Source organism: Panicum virgatum, chromosome 5N (genome assembly GCF_016808335.1).
Source record: "Panicum virgatum strain AP13 chromosome 5N, P.virgatum_v5, whole genome shotgun sequence".
In the NCBI taxonomy this organism is placed as follows: Eukaryota; Viridiplantae; Streptophyta; class Magnoliopsida; order Poales; family Poaceae; genus Panicum; species Panicum virgatum.
Window position 1 is genome coordinate 1,871,871 of NC_053149.1, and position 24,454 is coordinate 1,896,324.

At 49.6% G+C, this 24,454-nt stretch overlaps 3 protein-coding genes, 1 long non-coding RNA gene and 2 pseudogenes across 7 annotated transcripts; 5 read left to right on the plus strand and 1 right to left on the minus strand.

Moving 5' to 3' along the window:
* Positions 1-883: 883 nt before the first annotated feature.
* LOC120676264 lies at positions 884-1,736 on the minus strand. The gene is made up of 2 exons (XR_005675746.1): positions 1,457-1,736; positions 884-1,271 (listed from the first exon to the last, which is right to left on the minus strand). It is a non-coding gene; the product is annotated as an uncharacterized LOC120676264 (long non-coding RNA).
* Positions 1,737-1,913: 177 nt separating this feature from the next.
* Positions 1,914-6,319, plus strand: LOC120672854 (annotated as a pseudogene).
* On the plus strand, positions 3,762-6,031 carry LOC120676916 (zinc finger BED domain-containing protein RICESLEEPER 2-like). 3 transcript variants are annotated; one of them, XR_005676035.1, is made up of 5 exons: positions 3,762-3,988; positions 4,140-4,245; positions 4,817-5,480; positions 5,556-5,645; positions 5,786-6,031. XR_005676035.1 is itself a non-coding variant. In XM_039958259.1 (3 exons), exons 1-2 carry the CDS (start codon positions 4,622-4,624, stop codon positions 5,642-5,644), a joined length of 948 nt encoding a protein of 315 aa, XP_039814193.1. In that variant the 5' UTR covers positions 4,274-4,621; the 3' UTR covers position 5,645; positions 5,792-6,031. The 3 variants fall into 3 exon arrangements, 2 of the variants coding, with proteins under 2 accessions (XP_039814193.1, XP_039814192.1); XM_039958259.1 differs by lacking the exons at positions 3,762-3,988; positions 4,140-4,245 and having other exon boundaries at positions 4,274-5,480; positions 5,792-6,031; XM_039958258.1 differs by lacking the exons at positions 3,762-3,988; positions 4,140-4,245 and having other exon boundaries at positions 4,275-5,480.
* Positions 6,320-7,872: 1,553 nt separating the features above from the next.
* Positions 7,873-10,196, plus strand: LOC120672590 (annotated as a pseudogene).
* Positions 10,197-10,414: 218 nt separating this feature from the next.
* LOC120672589 (nucleolin-like) lies at positions 10,415-13,057 on the plus strand. Its single transcript, XM_039953084.1, has 2 exons — positions 10,415-11,861; positions 12,525-13,057. The coding sequence occupies exons 1-2, from the start codon at positions 10,552-10,554 to the stop codon at positions 12,706-12,708; spliced, it is 1,494 nt and encodes a 497-aa protein (XP_039809018.1). The 5' UTR covers positions 10,415-10,551; the 3' UTR covers positions 12,709-13,057.
* A 5,244-nt stretch (positions 13,058-18,301) lies between these two features.
* On the plus strand, positions 18,302-23,325 carry LOC120672588 (jasmonoyl--L-amino acid synthetase GH3.3-like). 2 transcript variants are annotated; one of them, XM_039953082.1, is made up of 4 exons: positions 18,302-18,452; positions 19,186-19,620; positions 19,703-20,520; positions 22,520-23,325. In XM_039953082.1, the coding sequence occupies exons 2-4, from the start codon at positions 19,211-19,213 to the stop codon at positions 23,059-23,061; spliced, it is 1,770 nt and encodes a 589-aa protein (XP_039809016.1). In that variant the 5' UTR covers positions 18,302-18,452; positions 19,186-19,210; the 3' UTR covers positions 23,062-23,325. The 2 variants fall into 2 exon arrangements, with proteins under 2 accessions (XP_039809016.1, XP_039809017.1); XM_039953083.1 differs by having other exon boundaries at positions 18,303-18,445.
* The last annotated feature ends 1,129 nt before the right edge of the window (positions 23,326-24,454 follow it).

Consider the following 24,454-nt stretch of genomic DNA (forward strand, 5'->3'; position numbering starts at 1 on the left):
AAGTATATTCAGCCTTGTGGAAGGTGGAAACTGCACAATGCTACATTGTGGCTACAGACTCTTGCAGAATGTCAGAGTACCTGATCATGAATGTGAACATGCAAGTTATGAATACTGCAGCGATGTTTACTATAAGAGGCATTTTTTGAAGCACATATCTCAAATATGCTAAGCTTCAGATTGAGCCAACCCTACAGTCATTTTGTGTTTGCTGTTAAGATTCAGAATATGGACACTGAAATGACGCCCCTGATACAAAAAGAACCAGATCAAGTTGGTGAATGTGCAAGCTTAAGGGAATATTGCGACAATCTTTAGCTTGCAGTATCCCTCTGATCAAATTCTGATTTCGAATTAGTGCCAAAAGTGTTCTTTTTCCGTAGAGTCATTGTGCACTCTGTTGATATTCAGACAACCACCAGCATACAGTCATTGACCACCAAGCTCAATTACCACCTGTGCTCAAACATATCCCATAGAGAAGTGACAGCTCCCAAGAATATTATGCATTCACTAGAAAATAAAATGGAAGGTTTTCCTAGGCATTGGTTTCTCTTGTTTCAGGAGTTACCGTTTGTCAGGCAACTGTCAAAGACATTTTCTATTCTTGATCAATTTGCCAAAACATTTGCTCGCAAGTAACAAGAAAATTCCTGATAGTTAACCCATATTTGACATGCACATGTGCTACATATATGCCACTGTTCAACAATGATATCTCTTCCATCACCAGCTCCGCGTGTCCTCTTGATGTCAAATGTAGCATAAAAATCCATCCACACCAACACTCAATACTGAAGAGCAATCTTCAGTTATCTTTGATCTGAGACTCCAAAGCAACAATGTAAAGCCGGATCAAAGTTAGAATCAAGCCAAACCACCATTTTTGAGAGAAACAACGGCAGCCATTGAAGGTTGCCTGAGCTTTTATTGTAAAAAAATAATAATTTACAAACACTTAAAAATCAGGAAAAACCTGATAAGAGAGAGTACATGAGGGAAATAAGAAGCAAGAGCAGAAGGCAAAAGGACCTTAAAGCAAAAAAAAAGGTACATGGGAAAAAATTGCTCCACTCTAATAACCAATCCTTGTCCTCAGCTTTGTAGCATCCTCACTTCTGAAAACCTTGGCATTGCGACATTTCTATATGCACCAAAGGGTGCAGATCAGAACCCTGCTCTTAACTGTAGCTGACTGATCTTGAAAAGGATTTGATGCCGTCCACAAAAAACTCCACTGCCCATACACTGCATGAAGGTGAGATCAACACCTAGCGAAGATCACAAAACCTTGTTTAGTTGACAGTATAGAAAAGGATGGAGACAGTTCTGTCAACAAAAAGGGCAAGGAAGGTTTAGTGAACCCACCCACCCCAGGCCTCCCTCTTGTAGGCAAAGTAGCGAACACCTGGTAGGTTGGTACGCTGGCGATTGCATCAGGAATTGGCATGTGTACCTTGCATTGCAAAGTAGAATGAGCATCCGGGATTTGGCAGGCGACGAGGAAGGGCAGAGACGGCCGTGCAGTGGCCAGTGGTCGAGGACCCTGTACTTTGCATATGCCCCCTGGTCGAGGTGCGCTCCTGCTGCCTCTCGTCCGCCACCGTCCTCCTCGCCGGAATCGAGGTCGCCGGAGTCAGGACCGTCCAGCAGCTCCGGGACACGGGGGCTCGCCGGCGAGTCACGGCATGCAGCGGGGGCGGACGGCACCCCGAATACCGACCGGGGGTGGACGGTATTTGAAATCCCGTCCACCCCGGGCCCCTTCTGGACGTTGGATCGAGCACGTGCGCCCGAGATTGGTCGTAGATGTGGATCCTCGTCCTCCCCATCAGACAAGGGAGTGCGGGACGGGAGCCGAGGGCCAAGGCAGGGCAGCGCCACCGCCGGAGGCTGGACGGCGAGAGTGCGATATGATGCAGCCCGGCGGCGTTGCTCGAGCTCGGAGCTGGGACTGGGAGCCTATGCAGAGGAAGACCTTGCCGTTTCTTCGTCAAAAGCAGCTCGATGGCGCGCTCTGGTCTGAGCAGAGCGTCCATGGACCCGGGCGGGGGCCGGGGGGCAGGGAGCCAGGGAGATGGCCCGGTGGCCGGCAAGCTCTAGGAGATGAACGCGGCCGCCGGGCTCGTACCACGTCGCCGTCCTCATCAGGCATGCTCGTGGTGTCGATGCCGGACGGCGTCGCCGAGCCCTTCGCTTACGACGAGGAGCGCACCGTCCTCCTCATGGACTCGTGGCACCAGAGCGTCTACGAGCAGGCCGTCGGGCTCGCGTCCGACCCGTTCGACTTCGTCTCTGCTGATCACGGCAGGCCGAGGGATGTTAAACTGCTCCTCGCTAGCTCGCTACTCCCGGCGGCGCCCGGACTGCGTGCCCCTTGCCTGCGCTGTTCACTGCCGTGCCGGGGAGGACCTACCGCGGCTCCGCGTTGGCAGCCTAACGTCGGTCAACTTCGATATTGAGGCATGGATGGAGGAGATCAACTGACGCCCGGGACACGTGGCGCTCCGGCGAGTCACGGCATGCCGCGGAGCCGGCGCGTCCTTGCCACAAGCCGATAGCCAGGGGCGGACAGCGGACGGCACCCGAAATCTCGACCGGGGGTGGACGGTATGTCAAATACCGTCCACCCTTGGGTCGCTTACGCACGTTGGATCGACCACGTGCGGCCGAGATCGGTCGTAGTAAATTGCACGTCAACGGTTGACCAGATCCTTGTCTTCCCCATCAGACAAGCGCGGGACGGGAGCCGAGGCAGGGCAGCGCCACCGCCGGAGGCTGGACGGTGAGAGAATGCGATATGATGCAGCCCGGAAGCGTTGCTCGAGCTCGCAACTGGGAGCCTATGCAGAGGAATGGTGGTGGTGGCCGACGGGCACTACGTGAGGCCGGTCGTGGTGAGTAGCCTCTTCATCTACTCCGGCGAGAAGTACTCCGTGCTGGTGACGGCCGACCAGGACCCGTCCCGGAACAACTGGGCCGCGTCCCACGTCGTCGGCCGCAAGCGCGAGACGCGGAGCACCATGGCCGTCCTGAACTACGCTGGGAACGACCTGCGAGCGCCGCCGCCGGGACGACGCGGCGCCCAGGGTGGAGCAGAGCAGGTCCGTCGCCGCGGCGCACCCCCCCCGGACCACGCCTTGCCCGTGCCGCCGAGCTAGCCCCGACCGCACGCTCCTCCTTCTCATCGCCAAAAGCCGATCGACGGCCACGAGCGGTGGGCCATCAACGGCGTGTTGCTCAGGTTCCCGGCGACGCCGTACCTCGTCTAGATGAAGCGCGGGGTGCGGGGCGCGTACGACCCGCGTCCCCTGGAGGACGCGTGCGACCACAGGAGGTACGACATCGCCTCGGCTGCGGCGGGGCGGGACGGTGGTGAGCGCGGCGTACCGGCTGGCGCGGGGGTCGGTGGTGGACGTGTGGTGCTGCAGAACGCGGTGGCGCTCAACAACAGGAGCGAGACGCACCCGTGGCACCTCCACGGGCACGACTTCCGGGTGCTCGTGTATGGCGAGGGCCGGTTCGCGCCGGGGAGGGGCAAGGCCGGGATCAAGTTCAAACTGAGGGACCCGGTGATGAAGAACACGGTGGCGCTGCACCCGGTGGGGTGGACGGCGGTGAGGTTCGTGGCGGACAACCACGGGGATGGTTGTTCCACTGCTCCCCTTGCCGCTGGGTAACCATACCCGCTCCCATATCCATACCCACGACTAACGGGTAGGATATGGATGTACCCATCTCAAGCGGGTAGGGGATGGATATACCCATCCATTAAGAGGGTATGGGTAGGGTGTATCGCAGTTACCCGTTCCTCCCCATGGACAAATCCAGGTTCGCAACCCCCGCCGCAGCCGTCGCCGTCGCCACCGCCATGGGCGAGTCGTGAGGGATCTCCCGCTGCTGTCGAGGGCGGAGCCGAGTCGTGAGGCTTCTCCCGCTGCTGTTGAGGTCGGAGCCGACGCTGGCGCTGAATCCTAAATTGCGGACGGTACAGACTTCTGCTCATCTTCTTTCTCTTGCTTTGTTTGCTTTCGCTTCCTTTCCCCAATGAATCCTGATTCGATTCTTCATCTTCCACTTCCTTTCCCTAATGAATCCTGGTTCGATTCTTCATCTAATGGTTTAATTTTGCATTTTAGTCATCGATCTGTGCGGCGACACAGGGCCGCAACCCGTCCAACTCCGCCTAGAGGTCAGTCAACGGACTCTGCAGTGCGGCTCTTGTGCTTCTTGTCCCGTTACTAGGTATGAGAAAATTCCTCCCCCCTTCCGATTCTCTTGCTACTTAGCTTTTACACTTTTCTTGCATAATACCGGCAGGGAGTAGACCAACAAATGCTAATATGCTTGGATATCTGTTTGTTTAATTAGATGGTTCTCTCAGATATGATGTTTTTGTTTAGAGTAAAATATTTAGACATAATCTTATATTCTACCTTATTTGTTTGTCGAATATGATTATTAGACATAATCTCAGATATGATTATCTTCCTGCCCATACAAAACTGAAGATTTGGTTGTCGGACACATAAGTAATGGACCTTGTGATTTCTTAAAGCTGATGTCCCCACTAGATGAAATTATACTTTTCTTATGCTTGAAAGAGCTATGAAATTCCGTGATGCTTTTGATAGATTGCATGAATGTGATAGCTCTTACAAGTTTTTTACCTTCCAATGAGGACTGGCAGCATATTCAGTGTGTAGCAGATTGCCTCAAGGTTTTTTATGAGGTTACAAAAAGAGTTTCAGGCACAAAATATCCCACTTTAAGTCTGTACTTTAATGATTTCTGTGGAATTTATCTTTTTCTCCAGGACTGGCAGTTCGGTGTTGATACATTTGTTGCATCAATGGCTGTACCAATGGTGGATACGTTTGAGAAATATTGGGACATTGCAAATAAATTATTAGAAATTGCAACAATTCTTGACCCTCGCTACAAAATGAAATCCATTGAGTATTACTATAAATTGCTTTATGATCCATTTGTGGCTGATCTAAGAATTGAATCTGCAAGAAAATCATTTCTTGAGTTGTTTAATGAATATGCAAGTCAACCCTCCCAACCATCATCAGATGGTAACTCATCAAGGAATTCTGAGGCAACAATACCTAGTTCAACACAGTCATCATCTAGTTTGCTTGCAACCAGATTGGGACTAGAGAGGTTTATATATGAGAACAATTCAAGTCGTCATAGTAAATCAGAGTTGGAGATTTATCTTGAAGACCCGTCTTCTCCTGGAATTGGCGATAGTTCTTTTGATATTCTGGCTTGGTGGAGAGTTAATGGCCCAAAATATCCAATCATTTCTCGGATGGCTCGTGATATATTGAGTGTTCCACTTTCAACCGTGGTCTCTGAGTCAATTTTCAGTTCTGCTAAGAGAATACTTGATGATTATCGCTGCAACCTACTCCCAGAAACAATTGAGGCTATAATGTGTTCACGTGATTGGCTGAAGGGTCACATACCAGGTGCATATTTGTACTAAAAACTATTCTTGTTACTTATATATAAGTTTTCTAATACTTTTTTTTTATTTCAAACAGCCGAGCCTAGGGGTGTTGAAGTTGACATACCTACTTATGAATCATCTCTACCAACAAAAAGTCAAGAAGATCAAAATGATGATGATTAAGGTAGGCTTTCATGTTTACCCTACTCGCAGTATTGCATGGCTTTCTTGTTTTTCAAACAGCTGAAACTAGTATATTTTTGTAATGCTTATGCTTACTGCAATCAAGGTTATTAAATTCCAACTTCATTTGTTTTGTTGTAGGAGCAGGACAAGGTCCCCATAAAGATCTGCAGGTGTCTAAGTGCTTTGCTGATGGTGTGGAGCAGAGTACAAACGTTATTTTTTCTGTTATCATGTACTCTACTAATGGGATCAAAAGATTGGTCAATGCTCATATAAACAATGAAGCAATCAATCTCTAGTGTTAGGGATCAGAATTTGTTAACTGCACTGATCAACTTCACTTCACGGCTTGAATGTAGCTGACTAGTCTAGTTTGTTTACCCATATCCTGTGTTGCTGCTGTGCTGCTGCTGCTGCCTGTGCTGCTGCTGCGACGCATGACATACATGTGGTCTGTGCCATTGGGGAAACAAAGTATTTATCCATATCCATCTCATTTACCTGTTACCCAATGGGTACGGGGAATTCAAAGTGGGCAGGGTATGGGGAAGGCAATAATTGGGTAATTAGCTTATGGGTACGGGGCGGGGAAGGAGCGGGCATCCCCAAAGCTTGCCCAACGGCATCTTGATCCACTGCCACATCGAGGCGCACGTGTACATGTATAACTAGGTGATACCCCGCGCGTTGCTACGGGATTTCTTAAATTTAACGTGAAATTTGAAGGTAGAAAAATTAAGATGATTGCATGGCAACATTCACAAAAAAAATCGATGGAAAACATAAATAGATGGCCCTAGTGGACGTTGATGTGGCATTTGATATAATGGATTCCTATATGATGTGAATAACTTGCATGTTAAGAGAAATAGAGTTAATGAATTTAGTAGGTGTCATCTATATAGGCTATATAGTTGATATGAATTTTACTTGCATGTTATGTTTTATCAAAATCTGGTAGAAATTGATAAACTAACGTCAATAGAATATTTGATCACATTATAAAAGAATAGGTGCTCAAAGAAATAGAGTATGTATATGAGTATTTACCATAATAGATTAAAGATTAAAAGTATTGCAAAAATAGAATATGTATATGACTTTATGTAAATAGATTAAAGATTAAAAGTATTGCACATAGAAGAGATCATATGGACATTTTCTTGTTTATTGAATCTCGTAAAAATCGATAAGCTAAAAGAAAAAACACCAATATAATATTTGATCACATTATAGAAGAATAGGTGATGAAAAAAATAACGTATGTATATGATTTTATTTTAGTTAATTAAAGACTAAAAGTATTGCATATTGTAGAGATGACATGAACATGTTTTATAATTAATAAGGTAGTTGAAACTTAGTGGGACACTTAGTGGAGAATGATGTGGACACCTTGCATGAAGAGAGAAATAGTTAGTGGGTGCTATATATATAGATTCGGGAACAAATAAAATCAATTTGTGCGACTATACTACGTGATAAATAAATTTCCTTGTGTTTTTATCCTGAAGAAGAATAAAACGTGACTATGCTGGAGTGCGGCAAATCTCCGTCCAGAATGCCTGCCTGCTGCTGAAGCTCCTGCACCGTCTTCACCACCCGGCTGGGTCCTTCTGGCCGACGTGGGCACGCAAGCATGTTGACGTGCACACTCTGCGCGGGGATGTTGAAGGCGCTCACTGGGACGCCCTCCGATGCCTCCTGCCTGCTTACCGACAGCTGACCCGCGTATCTGTCAAGGACGGTGCTTCCACATCCTTCTAGGAAGATCGCTGGATCGGGGATCAACCCCTTTGCTCTGCATTCCCTGCTCTGTACAGTCATGGTGAGCGTCATGGCGCCAGTGTCCAAGCCACAGCGAGCATGGGCCTCGAGAGCTTCCTCGTTCCTCGGCTTACAAGGCAGGCGCAGGCTGAACTCTGCTCGATCCGCGACATCCGGGGCTCTTGGACTCCACTCCCTGGCTCCGATGAACGGGAGTGTCGGCTGCAAACGGCGGACCGCAAGCTCATCACCACCATGATCTACCGCCACGCCATTGCCACCGGCTCCTCCTGCGACTACTACTGCTTTGTCTGGCAGAATCACGCTCCACCAAAGGTCAGGTTCTTCGCTTGGCTCCTCCTCCAAGGCCGAATTCAGTGCAAGGCGAATCTGCAGCAGAAACACGTCCTGGACTCGGACACTTGTGAAGTTTGCCACAGTTTGCCGGAGTCCACCGACCACCTGATCACTGGATGCTCCTTCTCCCAAAGTTTCTGGAGACATATCGGTTGGGATCCAGCCCTCATGATCACTGGAAGCGGGTGGTGACCAGCGAGGGCGAGGGTGACGCCGATGTGGAGGAGGGCGCAGACGGAGGCGGCGGAAGCATCAGGGAAGATTGCGCGGGTCTGGACGACGATGATGTTTCCGTCACGCCACAGGGAAAGAGGCGGGCGGCGGCTCGGGTGGTTTTAGTGACAACGAGGAGGAAGAGGGTCACGGTGAGCTTGGTAGTGTCGAGGATGACGCTGGTGATCAGGAGGGAGGTGTTACGGCCAGCAGGAAGCGTGGGCTGCGTGGAATCAGTGACAGTGATGATGAGGATGTCACTGAGGGTTTTCGTGTGGTTGCTTCCAAGGCCGCTTCAGGAGCAATTGCGCCGCAGAGTGAGAGTGGGGATGAGGATGAGGATGATATGGTTCCCATTCGTCAAGTGCTGAAGAAGATGAGGAAAGAGAGGGCGAGCGAAGATGATGCTGATGATGAATTGTGTGAAGCAAGAGGGCGTTCTGCTCCCACAACAAGGCGCTCGGCGCGGTTGGTTAAAAAGCAGTCAAAAGGGGGACGGGCTTCACGCCGGGTGACCAACTTTGTTGAACCCAAGGATTATGAAAGGAGTGAAGATGATATGGAGGAAGACGATGATATGGATGGGTTCATAAATAATGATTCCTCTGAAGATGCCAGTGATTCTGCTGAAGAATCCCGCGATGAATCAGATGCGTCTGGTACACCTGTTCCTAGTGAAGAATCTTCTTCAGGATCAGAAGAGTGTGATGGTGTGGAAGACTATAAAGGTGTTATGGCTCGTCTAGGCCGTAGAAAGAAAGCCAAAGACTGGAAATTTGAGGGAGATATGCTAGCAGCATTCGGTGAACATTCTGAGCTTTGCCTGAAGGCTGTTTGTGCCCTCTATCGGAAGCAAACTCAGGAGGAACAGATGGAAAAGGCTGCTTTAGTTCATAATAAGCGGGGATTCAACCACATCGATGCCCCAAGGTATGTGCATATGCATCTCATTGGCTTGCTGCACTAGCTAGCTATTAGGTTAATTTGCTTAGAAATCCATTGCTAGTTAGAAGAAGCAAGGGGATGGTTGTGGAAGCAATTTAAATTTCAGCATAATAGGAACTTTCTTATGTACATATACTCATTTCACTACTTTTCCTTTAAGTGAAAAATGATTTAAAGTCCCTGGATGGTTGCAACTTCTACTGCTGTTGATTCCTATCCGCTTTTCCTTTAAATTATTACTCAGTTGTTTTTTGTTTCTCACAAGTGATAGAGGCAGTCTATGATAAATTTTTTAAAGTCATCTAACTCCTTCCCTATGGCTCGGATTTCATGATAAGTGGATGAAGAAAATATCTTTCCCCATTTATTTGTTCAATTCTGAACAACAAAGAAAAGGAAGAAAGAGGCCATGTTTATTTGTTTAGTTCCATTTTCATTTTTGTAAAGTAGTACTAGCACCTTATTGTCACCCCCATGTTACTCTAGGTTCTTATAGCTAGTGACATTACACGGTTGAACTGCTAAACGTGGCAAACATTTTCGTTGCAAGTCAATGTTGAATTAGTTTAATACTCTGCATTGCTCTTGAGGTATTAACGAACATTTGATGCACGTCGACACTGTAATTTTTTCAATCAACAGAAAAAGGTGTATAGATTCATTAAGTTGTTTTAAAGATTGGCCATCATAATGCTCAAAAAGGTTGTCTTTGGTTTTGTTCATCTAAAACGTTTAGGATTAGGGTCTTGTTGAGGGGAAATTTCAGTGCTATACATCTTGCACAACCATATAGATGCATTTGCTTTAGCTCGTAGTCTACTGCAACATTCCTCTTTTAAAAGAGTAAAGTAGAATGAGATGACGAGCACTAGGAGAGCTTTTTCACGTTCTTACTCTCATACTATTGTGATATTGACTGCACTGTGCTGTTCACTGCAGGGGATCTCACATAGCAGAATTCCTTCTGGATGGTGATCGGGATGGTCCGCTGATGAAGACCATCCCTGATTTGGAGAAGCATGATCCGAGTGCTGCCGGGTTCTGTCGCAAGGTGGCTTCAAATTACTCGAAACAATTGTTTGCAATTTATCAGAACAAGGAGGACCCGTACTTTCATCCAGAGCTCTCCTGACGTGTACATTACACCTTAGTTTGACCTGTTAACTTTGGAGAATGCAGCGGCCACTGGGCGTATGCTTGTGTAGCAAAGTCAGTGTCCTATGGTGTTTGTGTCGTAGTATCTCTATCTCTTTCTTGGTATTTTGGAGATTTTGTTCTGCCCTACTGTTTGGAAAGATCAAAACCCGTGTTAGTATTTCAATTCCAATCGCATACGGCCTGCCGTCGTCTCGAGCTGGGGTCCGTCCAGCGGCAGCCTGGCAAAAAGACAACAGTAGCTTGGCTCGCTTCAACTTCTTTGGCCCAAAGGCTTTAAACTTCTTTTGGCCCATATAGGCTTTAACTTTCCAATCTTTTTTGCAGCCCGTTTCTCCCGGCCCAACTCGCTGCCCGTATTGTTAATCCAGAAGGCCAAAAGCTTCTCCTCGCCTCCCGTCGCGATCGAGAAGCACACGCTCCAGCCACCAGCCGACATCCTTCCCGCGCCGCCGCGGCCGCCGGGGATGGACGCCGCGGGGGCCGCGGCGAAGTTCCGGGCCCTCGATGCCGAGCTCGCCGCTAAGTCCTCTCGCATCGCTGAACTGGAGGGCAGGGTCTCGCTCCTCGAAGCCGAGAACACGCGATTGAGGAAAGCCCTGGGGAGAGGAGAAGCAACGGATCCTGCACCGGAGGGAGATCCAAAATTTTGCCGATTGGCGGCAGTTCCACGCGGAAGCGAGCACGAGGCAGCCGAGAAGCCGGGAAAGAGTGTGACCTGCGATGTTATTGAGGTCAGTGACGACGAAGAGGGGGCTGCCGGCGATGCCAACAGGGGGAGAAGCCCGGGGGAGGGCGTCCTTGCCGTCCCGACTCCTCGGAAGCGCGCGATGCGGTCGGTGACCGGGGAGAGCGAGGATGAAGGCGACGCGGAGGGGGGCGGTGGTAGCAGCAAGGAATACAGTGTGGGTCTGGAGGACGACGGTGTTTTGGCCTCGCCGCGGGGTAAGAGGCGGGCGGCGGCGCGGGTGGTCACCAGCGATAGCGAGGGTGAGGATGTGAGTGACGGTGGGCTTGGGAGTGGCAAGGATGATGGTGGGCTTCAGGAGGAAGGCGTTAAGGCCAGCAAGAAGCGGGGGTTCTGCAGAATCTGTGACAGGGAGGATGAGGATGCCATTGAGGGTGTCGATGTGGTTACTTCGAAGGCTGCTTCGCCGTCACAGATTCAGAGTGGGGAGGATGAGGATGATATGGTTCCCGTTTGTCAAGTGCTGAAGAAGATGAGGAAAGAGAGGGTGAGCGATGACGATGATGATGATGAATTTGGTGAAGCAAAAGGGTGTTCTACTCCCCCAACAAGACGCTCAGCTCGGTTGGTTAAAAATCAGTCAAAAGGGGGACGAGCTGCACGCCGGGTTCTCAACTTTGTTGAGCCCAAGGAATATGAAGGAAGTGAAGATGATGTGGAAGAGGATGATGATATGGAGGAGTTCATAAATGATGAGGATTCTTCAGAAAACACTAGTGATTCTGCTGAAGAATCCTGTGACGAACCAGATACATCTGGTACATCTGTTCTGAATGAAGGATCCTCTCCAGCACCAGAAGAGTCTGACAGTGAGGTAGACTATGCAGATGTTATGGCTCGCATAGGCCGTAAAAACAAAGCTAAAGACTGGAAATTTGAGGGAGATATGCTAGCAGCATTCAATGAACATCCCGAGATCTGCCTGAAGGCTGTTTGTGCCCTCTACCGGAAGCAAACTGAGGAGGAACAAAAGCAAAAGGCCACTTTTGTTCATAACAAGCAGGGATTTAACCAGATACATGCCCTAAGGTATGTGAATATGCATCTCATCTGCACTAGCTATTTAGTAGATTTACTAGTAGTTTCATTGCTTGTCAAAAGAAGCAAGGGGGTGGCATTGGACGCAACTTGAATTTCAGCATCAGAGGAACCTTACATATATTTATTTTGCACCTTTTCCTTTAGGTGAAAGAAGGATTTAGTCAGTGGTTGGTTGGAACTTCAACTGTGCGCTCTGTTTATTTCCATTCGTAAAGCACTGTTAGTACTTTATATTTGCATGTTGAATTACTAAATATCATAAATTTTTCAAGTTAGGAATCGATGCTGAATTAATAGCTCTGTCTTGCATTGCAACTGAGGTAATAATGAACATCGGATGCACATAGACATTGTAAGTTAACCAAAAGTTGTATAGATTCATTAAGTTGTCTAAAAGATTTGACCACCGCAATTCTTAGAAATTTTGGCTATATTTTTTGTTCATTTAAAAAAAGAGGTTGAGGGTCTTGTCAAGGGGAAATGTCAGTTCTTGTAACTTGCGCAACAAGATGCATGAACTTTGTTTAGCTGCAAGTCTAATGTAAATATTCCAGTTTAAAGGGTAAAGTAGAATGAAATGACAAGCACTAAGGGATGTTTTTGGTGTTCTCAGTCCACTGATATTTGATTGCACTCTGCTGTTCGTTGTAGGGGATCTCGCATAGCAGAATTTCTTCTGGATGGTGATCTGTATGGTCCACTGAAGAAGACCATCTCAGAATTAGAAGAGTATGATCGTAATGCTCTTGGGTTCTGTCGCAAGGTGGCTTCACATTACTCAAAACAACTATTTGCAATTTATCAGAACAAGGAGGACCCTTACTTTCATCCATAGCTCTGTTAACTCATACACCTTATGTTGAACTGTTGTCCCTCGTAGTGTTTTGGCCAACTGCCTGCCTTACTCTTTTTACTCTTTTGTACATATGTGTTTAGTTGTTGTATCTTCTGGAGAAGTTACAGAGCACAGTGGCCCTAGTGGGGGTCTCCCCCGCTGTATAGCTTTCAAAAAAGCAGTGGCCCTGATGTGTCACTAGGATGCTTGTGTAGGAAAACGAGTGTCATATTGTGTTTATGTTGTGGTCTTGTGTGTGCTATTAAATGTCTGTGCTTTCCTGCTTAATATACACCCGTAATATAATCTGTTTATCGAGTTAGGGGCATGAAACCTCTTCTCCATCAAAGAGATGCATGTCCAATTTACTATTGCACCAAATTCATCTGCTGTTATGGACACTTTTGATCTCGAGTTTGTTACAGCATTTTGTACAAGAGATGAATTGTAGTGTAGGTTAATGGTATTAATAAGTAATAGAATTTCAGCGTCCTGCAGTTGCTTTTGATGCAAACCAATAATAAATGAAAGGGGCACTAATTTACCTGGCCAGAAAATGGCCAAGTTGATACCGAATTCAGGCTTGAGAACCATTACAATTTTTTTTTTGCTAGAGTTTCTGAAAATTAGGTTTAGGTAATGCATGTCTGGATCTTGGCCGGCAGGCCGAAGCAACATAAAAAACTTTATGGAGCTTGCAAATTGGCCATATATCTTAGGCATTGGGTCCTGGCGCATTTATATACATGCAGGACCAGCATTTAAGCTGGCAGACATGGGGTGTGAGGCATAATCTTCCATTTAGATACATGAAGCATGGAGTGGTTTGCTCATGCCTGTACATCGAGGTGGCAAAACCCCCTCCGTGCAGACCGTGATAAAGACTGGTACCCATCCAGCTGACCAATGCAAGTGACTACGGCTGTGGCAATTAGAATAGTAGATTCTGTTCCTCTCTTTCACTAAGACTAACAAAAAACGCACGAGCTAGAAATATGTAACAGTCCCGAGCTCTTTGTCAGCAATTGATGAACACTGAATATGACAATGACTCGCTTTATTTCTGTACAAGTTATGGGCCTGCAAGCATGTTTTATCATGACATGATACCTATTAATGCAGATTTCCCTGTCATATTGATTGGAAAGAAAGGCAACATTGCACAGCTTGTGTGTTCCCTTTCCAAGTATCTCTGTATCTAACACAGGGACTGCCATATTCTGCACCACTCATTTCCTGACTAGCTGGACGTTTAACTGAATCATAATTCAGCACTCTGTCTGCAGCATTGGCACATGAATCCAGTGTGAGCTGACTGCTGAGACTTGTTGCCTGGTCCAGTTGGTAATGCATGCATTTGTCTCTAAAATCCGGGCATTACCTGAGCTCCACTATATTGCCTTTTTTTCCAGAACTCACAAGTCAGAATGTAATTGTATTGTTACTGCTCTTCTCTGCACGCAGTACACTTTTTGATCCGAACTTCATTTCCGCATGGATTGGTGAAACTAGTGGCTGGATTCTTTGCAGCAGCTGAAGATTCTGTCAAGTCTGACTTTGAGTTAATATTCCCAGCATCGAGTTCGTTACAAGTTGCTTTGCTGCGTTTGGACTCTGAACGACCTGCTGCAATTTGCAAGGGGCATCGTCAAGATATGAAGAAGAGCAATCGATGGCTTTACACTCCAAAAGAGCCAGTTCGTTGTTGCTTGATGGGACGCGATCCTTGTGGTTGTGGACAGATAACCGCCTCAAATGTGAGGCACTGAACGGATCACCACTTGCGACCTTGGTGGTAGGGGCGAGACACGCAGATCTCAGCCCGGCTGTCAATGTCGTGCCCCTCTCCCACAGCAGGTACCCACATATAGTGAGGCACTGAACTGTCCCTGGAGCTGAATAGAATGTGGTGAGTGCAGTCATTGCTTGGTTGACCTTATGACACCCTGATACGCATACGCCACTGATTGTCCTTGAACCCCATCTTCTGATCATCAGATGGACACATAGACTGACATACCAGAGCAAGGAGAAGATTTTTTTTTGCGAAGTACTTTGTAAGTAATAATCACTCATCAGTCAGTTGCCAACCATGCCAGGAACATTGTACACGACGCTCGCTTGTGAGTTCTGATCTGCGAGCAGTCAGGCAGAGGCAGCCCGGTCTGTTTCAGGTTGACGCCGAGAGATGCTGGGGTCATTCACTCCTGTCTCCAGGGACCAAGCTCACATGCCCATGGGGACGGCCAAGACCCCATCAGGCCATCGCATCCGTACGACGACGCCCCGTCCGCGTCCGTGACACAAACCGGTCGCCCAATGGCCGATGGCCACTGCGCTCCTGCCTCCTGGTCGTGGTCTGGTTGTGCGCCGGGGACGCGTCCTTCCAAACGCCACCTCCACCGACGGCCGGCTCCACCCCCGGCAGGCCCTGGCCGGCGCGCCGTTGGTGGTGGACGCAGGGCACTACGCGTCCGGACAAGCTTTTCCGGCGAGGCGGTGGCCCGGCGGCGGGCGACCAGTAGTACTTCAGTACTTGCTTGCTTGTGCGGCCATCCCCATTGGCGTTTGGGCTCCGGCGGCTGCTCACCTCACCCTAGGATGGTCCTCCGCGGAGACCAGTGGACAGCCCACAATCAGATTCCTGGCCATGCCGTGTTTGTTTCTCTCCTTGTCCGACCACACCACACCAGGACCAGGAGAGGAGAGGATGGATCATGGATGGAGGCAATGGCATGTCGCCATGGGGGGTCCAGCCCAGAGCAGACAACCTGTTACGCCCGCAAATACACTAATACTGTGTGCTTTGTCAGATGAGAGTTTTTTTTTTGAAATTTTTTGTCAGATGAGAGTATGAACTTGGACTGAATGCCAAAACAGAAAACAAAGTTCCAACTTCCAATTCCCAAGCATGTATACAAAAAAAAACTGGTCCTCTGATGGCTACCCCAATCTCTCCTACTCTACTGGTCTTCCATCATCTTCTAAGGGCGTCCACAATGGGGTGATAAACCCGGTAGTAGCACTGCACAAGCCGGTTGTAAACATTGTGGGCGTCGGAAGTAGTAGAAACCAGGTCATAGCACTACTGCCGGCATTAGCACTGTACCTAGCCCCCACAAGCTTCTGCAGCATCCACCGCCCGCCTCCACCCCAGTCCGTCCGCCCGTCCTGCAACATTGGTTTCGAATTTTTTTTCGAGTGGAGTCCACCTTATCTCGCCTCTCCATTGCAGAAGTCGTAATCAACTATTGCCATGTCAGGGTGGGGTCTACTCCTATTGCCGAAGTCGGCCACAAGCATTGTGGTCGCCCTAAGACCTTGGCTCGCTCGCGTAAGCAGAGGTACGCTACGTCCTTTTCCATTTGCAGAAAATCTCAGCAAATCTAGGTTTCGTTTTTTTTCTCTTTCCTTCTGAAGAAGAAACAGAGAGCATAGTCCAAGGGCAATCTTTTTGGCAGGCAGGCTGGACAAGAGGCTAAACCCCAAGCTTCCCCCAACCGGGATTCATCAGGATGAGGCGTGCACACCAGAGCGGACAGGATTGCAGTGGTTGTCTGGCTGCATCACCAGTTCACCATCCATCGATCCCCTAGCGAAGCGATGCGATGCGATGCGATGCTCATCAGCTCGGCGTCGACGTCGAAGCTTGACCTTGCTCTGATCCATGGACGCCATTAGGGCAGGCAGCCTCAGTCGGTCCTTTGCTGGTTGGGACGTGCATGGACGTCGCTGTTGAGCCCATACCAGCTGCGGCCTCCTGATTCCTGAGAGAGAGCATGCATTTTTTTTTCTTTTGCACCTGCCTGCCTGCACGGCCTCTCTCCTCGACTGACGCTGCAACTGTTGGTTGGAAAGCAGCCAGGCAACGAGTTGGTTAGATGTCGAGGGCGGCGTGTCACTGTGCAGGATCGCGCGAAACAAGGCCGGCAAATCTCTTGCCGCCTGTTTCGCCAGGGCTAGAGCCACGTCGGGAGGAGATTTAAGTACGACCGAGAGTCCAATCCAACAAAGAAAATATGCTTGAGTGTTCCTCAAAAGATACTGAATTTGACGACCCGGCTGGACCATAGAACTCGTCTTCTATTTTGGAATGCATCACGATCACAACATTTTATATTTTATAATTCTTTTTTAAAAAAGGATCTGTCTCCTCATCAGGTGATTTAGATATTGCATTTTCGTAAGTCACTTGTAACACTAGACACAAAAACAAAACAAAAAAGTAAAACAAAAAAAGTAAAACAAAAAAAACAAGACACACAGATCGATCATTGATGGGATCCAATGGTTCATGTTGGGCGACTTATGCAAATACAAAATTTAAATCATATTAAAAGAAGTAAATCTCTTTAAAAAAAGAGTGGAAGTAACCCCATATCATTTGAGGGAGCTTCGATCGTACTCAGAAGTCAGAAACATGGGTAGATCAATATTATCCTCAGAGGAAAAAACGACGAATTTATTAGGTTAAAGACCATGAGTTTGGTCAAACAGACAAAGAAACTAACACGTAGTGCATAAGAGCATCATCAGTAGTTTCCTAATATCTCCCAATAAGGGGCATGTTCGGCTGGCTGGATAGCCAGCAGCCAGCGGTGTGCTGCTTTCGAGCTTGCCAGCGGCCGCAGCGAGAACAGCCAGCCCGAACTGACTACCAACCAGCCAACCGAACGGGCTCAAGATAGTATTGGAATAATGTTAATACCATTTCATAAATTACTGGGAGAGATGTTTTTAAGTCTTGAATAACCTCATCCCAATACAACTAATATAGTCAAGATTCTCCTTCTATTTGAGAGGAGATGATATGAAATATTGGGACAATTCAATAATCATTGGTAAAGCTAAGGGAGATGTTTTAATGAACTACTAGAATATATTTTCTTCCCAATATCATCCGTGTATCGTGGAAGTGAAAATTGCTGGAGATGATCTAAATTTTGTTTATTTGTATGGCAAGTAAGTTTTATTTTGTTCTCCTAATTAGAGTTAGACATTGTATTGTGCACCATGAGCACGTGATTATTGGCTCTGGAGGAGAACTCTAGAGACTACACTTGCACTTGGAGGATGGTCTTAAAGAAAAAAGGAGAAGAAGGGGAAAAACTTGCATGAAGTCGGCATATATGGTTATGCCAAAATTCATGTGCAGTGCATCAAGAAGATGTAGCTAGTAAATGGCGAGGTAGCTGTCAGCGGGGCACCCAACCCACCCCTGGCTGGCCTGGCTTATCCGATCACCACGTACAATATTCACGGCGTCGCTGTCCCGTCGCCGTCGCTAGTTGCGGGTGACTAGTCGCCGATTCGCCGTCAGCCAACGCCGTCAGCGAACCTCCTTTAATTTCCAGCCGGTAGGCAGCAGCAACAAGGTGGTAATAATTAAATTAAAAAGAGCAGTAATTCCTTTCCTTTCCTCTAGAACGGGATTGAGTTACCGCGAAACAGTAATCAGCAGCTGTCACGACCCCGGGGGACTTACTAATTACTTCTTTTTTTTTTTTACCGAACCTTGGCAGCTGGGCTTCGGCCCCTTGTTCGCGTTTGGTTCTGGACCGACTCGACCATCCTATATATGCAGTGCAATCCCCTCTCCCTCCCAGTCCCTCGTCGGCGCTGGAGTGAGTCCGAGTCTGAGTCGTCGTGTGGCGACGCCGAGCAGGGCGAGGGAGGGAGGAAGGTCGCCGCCGTTGTCCGGCCCCGCGGCGTCATCCCCTCCGGCAGCAGGCGGCAGGCGGCAGGTGCTTTGTTTTCTCCCTCATCCTGCTCATCGCTGGTCCTCCTGTCCCTGCTGGCGCTGTTGCTTGCTCTGTCCCTTGTTCCTCGGCTGGGCGCGGGCTTTGGCTGGCCAGCTCGCCGCCTGCCTCGATCACCGGCGGTGTGGGTGTCTGGTGGTGGTGGTGGTGGTCATGGCTTTCGATTCCCCTCCGTATTGTTTGCGCAAAATTAGCAAATCTCGAGGTGTTTCTCTGTCCGGCCGTTCCGTCCCCGAGTTGAGTTAGCTTACCGCTTGGACTTTTGCGCCGCCACAATCACGCTCACGGACGGGACAAGTACACCTGGGGTGGTGGGGGCGTGGGGCTCCCCTTCAGTTTCCTGCTCCTCGCCGGCCGGTCTGCTCCGCCGCCGCGCCGCTTCAGTTTCGTCCTCTAGCTTTGAGGCAGCCTGCCAAAAGCCCGGCCTTTTTTATCCCCTTCCCGGATGCAAATTGCCAAAGTGGGACGTGCACTCAAGCAAGCCACCATTGCTGCCGTCATTTTCCTCGATCGCCCGCCCAAAACAAAGCTGGCGGGGCGTGGAGGGTGATGCGGCCTTGGATTGGATTGGAGCGCGCCTCACCTCACGGCAGAAACGCCAAAGCCTTCCAAGTTCCAACAACCCACCCGCGTGCTCCGCTCCGGGTGAGCCGTGACCTCACTCTCACTCGCTCGTCGCGCCCCGGGCGCTTCTTGTCTGTGTTTGTCCCTCTCTCAGGTAGTACAAGCAGCGGTCTGACAGGATGCCGGAGAAGAAGAGCGAGGAGGAGCGCGGCGCGTTCTGCGGCGAGGCGGTGATCGCCGAGTTCGAGGCGCTCACGCGGGACGCCGCCGCCGTGCAGCGGGAGACGCTGCGCCGGATCCTCTCGGACAACGCCGCCACCGAGTACCTCCGGGGCCGGGGCCTCGCCGGCCGCACCGACGCCGCCAGCTTCCGGGCCTGCGTGCCGCTCGCCACGCACGCCGACGTCGAGCCCTACATTGCGCGCATCGCCGACGGCGACACCTCCGCCGTGCTCACCGCCGGGCCCATCACCTCCATCTCCCTCAGCTCCGGCACCACGCAGGGGAAGCGCAAGTACCTGCCCTTCAACCAGGAGCTCGTCAAGTCCACGATGCAGATATACCGGACTTCCTACGCCTTCAGGAACAGGTACTAGCTAGTACAACCGTACATCAAAATCAGATGATCTGAAGAAAAAAAAATCAAATTCTGATGCATGATCGGCATGCAGGGCGTTCCCCGTGGAGGACGGCAAGGCGCTGCAGTTCATCTACGGCAGCCAGGAGTTCACCACCAAGGGCGGGCTGACGGCGACCACGGCCACCACCAACGTGTACCGGAGCGACGAGTTCATGCCCACCATGCGCGCCATCCAGTCGCAGGTGTGCAGCCCGGACGCGGTGATCTTCGGCCCGGACTTCGCGCAGTCGCTCTACTGCCACCTCCTCTGCGGCCTGCTCTTCGCCGACGAGGTCCGCATCGTCTCCGCCACCTTCGCGCACAGCGTCGTGCTCGCCTTCCAGACCTTCGAGCGCGTCTGGGAGGAGCTCTGCGCCGACATCCGCGCCGGCGCGCTGTCCCAGACGCGGGTCACCGCACCCGCCGTCCGGAAGGCCGTCTCGGCGCTCCTCGCCGCGCCCAACCCCACGCTCGCCGACGAGGTGGCGCGCAGGTGCGCCGCGCTCAGCAACTGGTACGGCGTCATCCCGGCGCTCTTCCCCAACGCCAGGTACGTGCACGGCATCATGACGGGGTCCATGGAGCACTACGTCAAGAAGCTCCGCCACTACGCCGGCGGGCTGCCCCTCGTCGCTGCCGAGTACGGCTCCTCCGAGGGCTGGGTCGGCGCCAACGTCGAGCCAGAGACGCCGCCGGAGTCCGCCACCTTCACCTTGCTCCCCAACATCGGCTACTTCGAGTTCATCCCGCTCAAGGCCACCGACGGCGCCGCCGCCGCCTCCGACACCTCCTTTGCCGAGGCGGAGCCCGTCGGCCTGACGGAAGTCAACGTCGGCGAGCACTACGAGGTCGTCATGACCACATTCGCAGGTACTACATTATTACTACACACTTGTTCGGCTGTTCCTCCTCATCCTGCGTTCGTTGACATGCACGACGTATGATGCTTCCGTACATTTGCTTTGAAACATCTCCTAGTAGACGTACTATTGAACAATGCTGAGACATCATCATTTTTATTTTGAAGAAAAGAACACCATCATTTTAGAGATTCAGGTTTGGATGGTACAACGAACAGTTGCTTGTACAACGGGGAAGAACACTGCACGTAGGCTGTTGCTTTCTCAGCAACAGCAACCTTGCTTGTCTAGACTCTAAGCTAGAGACCTTTGCTTTGCTTTGCGGACGTAACAGACTAACAGTGGTACTACAAATCTGTGGCCGGAGAGGGAGCTTTGGTTTTCTCTCATACATGCTTTCCTCTTTGTTGACTTTACCTCTGACGACCGCCGAAGGAGGGAGGGATTGACTCCAGCCGGCAGTCGGCACTGGGCAGTCGCCGTTCCTTCCGTTGTCCGTCCCAACCCTTGGGCTTTTGAGATCGCTCTGGTCCTGAACAATGCACGGAGATCTCCTTTTCAAAGAAAGCACATGGCTTTTTGGTACGTTGCGACCGATGTAGATGGGATTCCATTTGAAAAAACATCATCAGGAGATCTGAAGAGGACGTTAGTTTTTCTGTTTATTCCCAAATCTCTCTTCCTTTCCCCTTTTTTTTCTTTTGCGTAAGATTGGTAGGTCATCAAGAACTGGACAGTGTGTGTACTAGAGCACCAGGTTAGATATGATCAATTCTGTATTAGATCAGAATTCGGGAACTTTATACGTCGGAGTAGGTTATGAACAATCAGAACTGCAATGAGTAGACGTACTGATCGTCCAAATTCCACCGGTTTTCTACGCCATGTGAGCTGTAGACACTGACAATTTGACATACGTAGGTATAATTGCACAATCTTCTACGATACAGATATGTATTTAAACGAGAATAAACACGTGGATGAAATCACAAATTGAGTTATAGTACAGTCATGAAAATGACTACAATATTTTCCTATAAATCCATCATAATTTGCAGTGGCAGTACTCGTCGTCCACTGCCTGACAAGACACAAGGGTGATGTAACTGCATAGACTTATTCAACATTATTTTTAGTCTGAAAATTAATCATTTGATGTGAGGCGATATATGCTGCTGTATTGTTTTCGAGAAGAAAAAAATGCTGAGAACTTCATGAAAACAACTCTGGAGCTACTAGCAACTAATCCTAGTATATCAGTATCAGTAAACTATGGATTAGGTGTGGAAGTAGCAGACCACCCAATAATTTGTTAAAAGACAAAAAGGCTGCCTCTATGACGATTTGTCGGTTTGCCGGCCGATCATTGTTCCTGACCCTTTTCAGCTTGGAACTTCTGTCGCCGAACCTTAACCATAGTCCAACTGAATCTGTCCCGCAGGTCGCGTGCATTCACATCTGAATGCAAACATCAGTTGATGAGAACTGTCAAACTTCGAGGCTTCTTTGCATCTATCTTATTCAGAAGTAGCTGAATTTTCAGGCTGTCTTACCAGTCCGATGGCCCAAGCAGCTACTAGACAAGAACATTTCGCTTTCTTTACTTTGTAGGCTGTGTGTCTACGAGGATTTTTGTGTGTTTTCCAGCCCATCCATCGGTAGACTTCGCCGTGGTGCAGCCTACTAGAGGCTTCCACTCGATCCATGACTCCATGGATGGGCATGGGCACGTCATGTAGGGCCTACTACATGTACAGGAGATGATGTGTACTACATGTAGAGCTAGTGACCCAGTCACAGAATCGGATAAGAAGTGCTCGCAAGTCAGAATAATGAAGCAGTAGTGGTCATTGCTTGCTCTGCTATGTTGTGAAAGAAGTGTGCATGCATGTGATCTACCATGTGAAATTGCAGTCGTAACTTGTTGACAAATTAACCGTAAATATATTCTTACCTGAGGTGCATATATATGCAAATTAATTAAATGAAAATTAATAATTGGCATGCAGGGCTGTACCGGTACCGTCTGGGGGACGTGGTGAAGGTGGCCGGGTTCTACAACTCCACTCCCAAGCTCAAGTTCGTGTGCCGGCGCAACCTGATGCTGAGCATCAACATCGACAAGAACAGCGAGCACGACCTGCAGCTGGCGGTGGACAGCGCGGCCAAGCTCCTGGCGGCGGAGAAGCTGGAGGTGGTCGACTACAGCAGCCACGCCGACGTGTCGCGCGACCCGGGCCACTACGTCGTCTTCTGGGAGCTCAACGCCGACGGCAACGACGACGTGCTGCAGAGCTGCTGCGACGAGCTGGACCGGGCCTTCACCGACCCCGGCTACGTCGGGTCGCGGAAGGCCGGCGCCATCGCCCCGCTGGAGCTGCGGGTGCTGCAGCGGGGCACCTTCCAGAAGGTGCTCCGCCACTACCTCTCCAACGGCGCCCCCGTCAGCCAGTTCAAGTCGCCGCGCTGCGTCGCCCGGAGCAACGCCGGCGTCCTCCAGATCCTCTCCGGCAATGTCGTCAAGGTCTTCTTCAGCGCCGCCTACGACTGACGACGCATGCCGTGCCGGCCGGCCAAGTAGTAGTGTTGTGTAACTAGCTACCAATTCTGCATGACGCATCGCATGTGGTCTGTTTGCAACAAGCTAAGTAGTGTCGTCGTTGAATCGAGTGAAAAAAAAATAAACCTGTTAATCAATCTATCTTTCCTCCTGTGCCCCCTAGGTAGCCTAAATTGTTGTGGCTGCAGGTAGGCAGCTTGTATTTCCTTGATCTAAAAAAGCTAGCCTAGGGGACGATGATCCTTTTCCTGAGCTCGACCTGAATGTTTATCCACTCCACTACTGACCACTCTGGGGCAGTTGGCTCGGTGACCTGATCGACCGCTACTCTGCGAGAGGCGAGAGCAAGCCGACGCCGAAATGGCAACGGTTTGGACGGAGACCATAGGATTTCCCTTTTAATCTGCCAGCTGCAGAATGCCAAGTGATTGATCGGCGTCGTCTGGACAGGAAGCAAGGGTGCAAACCGCAAGAGACAAAGCCAGACATCCTTTGTGCCTGCAGGCCGGAGAGCACCCTGGCTCCCCGGCGGCCGGCCGGCTGCGCACACACTAGCTAGCAAGAGTATTCTGGCAGGAGGCAGCGACGGCCGACGGGACAAGAGAACCGGCCGGAGGGGCCCCAGGGCGACACTTGCATGCTGATCGGTATGCTTGTTGGAGCTGGTCAGTGATCGACTGGTCATGCCATGGGGGAGGCATGTGGACGGCCATGGCCATTGCATGGAGCTATAGCTCCTGCCAAGGAAAGATCACGTGTTCTTGCCTTTGTGCTGCTAGCTAGCTAGGTCCTAGCAACTTCTTTTTTCTTTTTGGGAAAAGAGTTCTAGCAACTTGTTTCCAGCACGTGCTGATGTGAAAGCATCGACGTGTGGTGGATGAACAAGAGTATCTCTTGGACCCCGGAAGGATTCGATCTGGTATTCAAGCTCGTAGTAAAGCATGTTCGTGTGACAGCTCATGATGCACAGCATATGTATCCAAGTTTCTATTTCTTTTTCTCGAGGTATGGTATCCAATAATGCTGCCATTGATATTACTCTGTTTACTTGGCTTGTCGCCAATCAACCAGCAATATTTTTCTCATACATCAAATCCGCACTAGCCATCAGCCATCAGTCAGCCAGCAGTGCTTTCTCTCATAACAAATCAACACCAGCCACCAGCCACAGTCCAACAACACAGAGTTGGATTGCTCTTGGCTTCTTGCTACTGCAACTAAAGATGCTTTAGCTCTACAGCTAAACACTCTATTGGCTTAGCCGCGAAAAAAATTAGCAGCAGCGCTAATCCTCTTTCCAACATCATAACTTATGTTAGAAAAATGTATTAAGAGTTTTTTATAATTATTTTAAGAGGCTAGAGCATTTAATACTAAATTAACC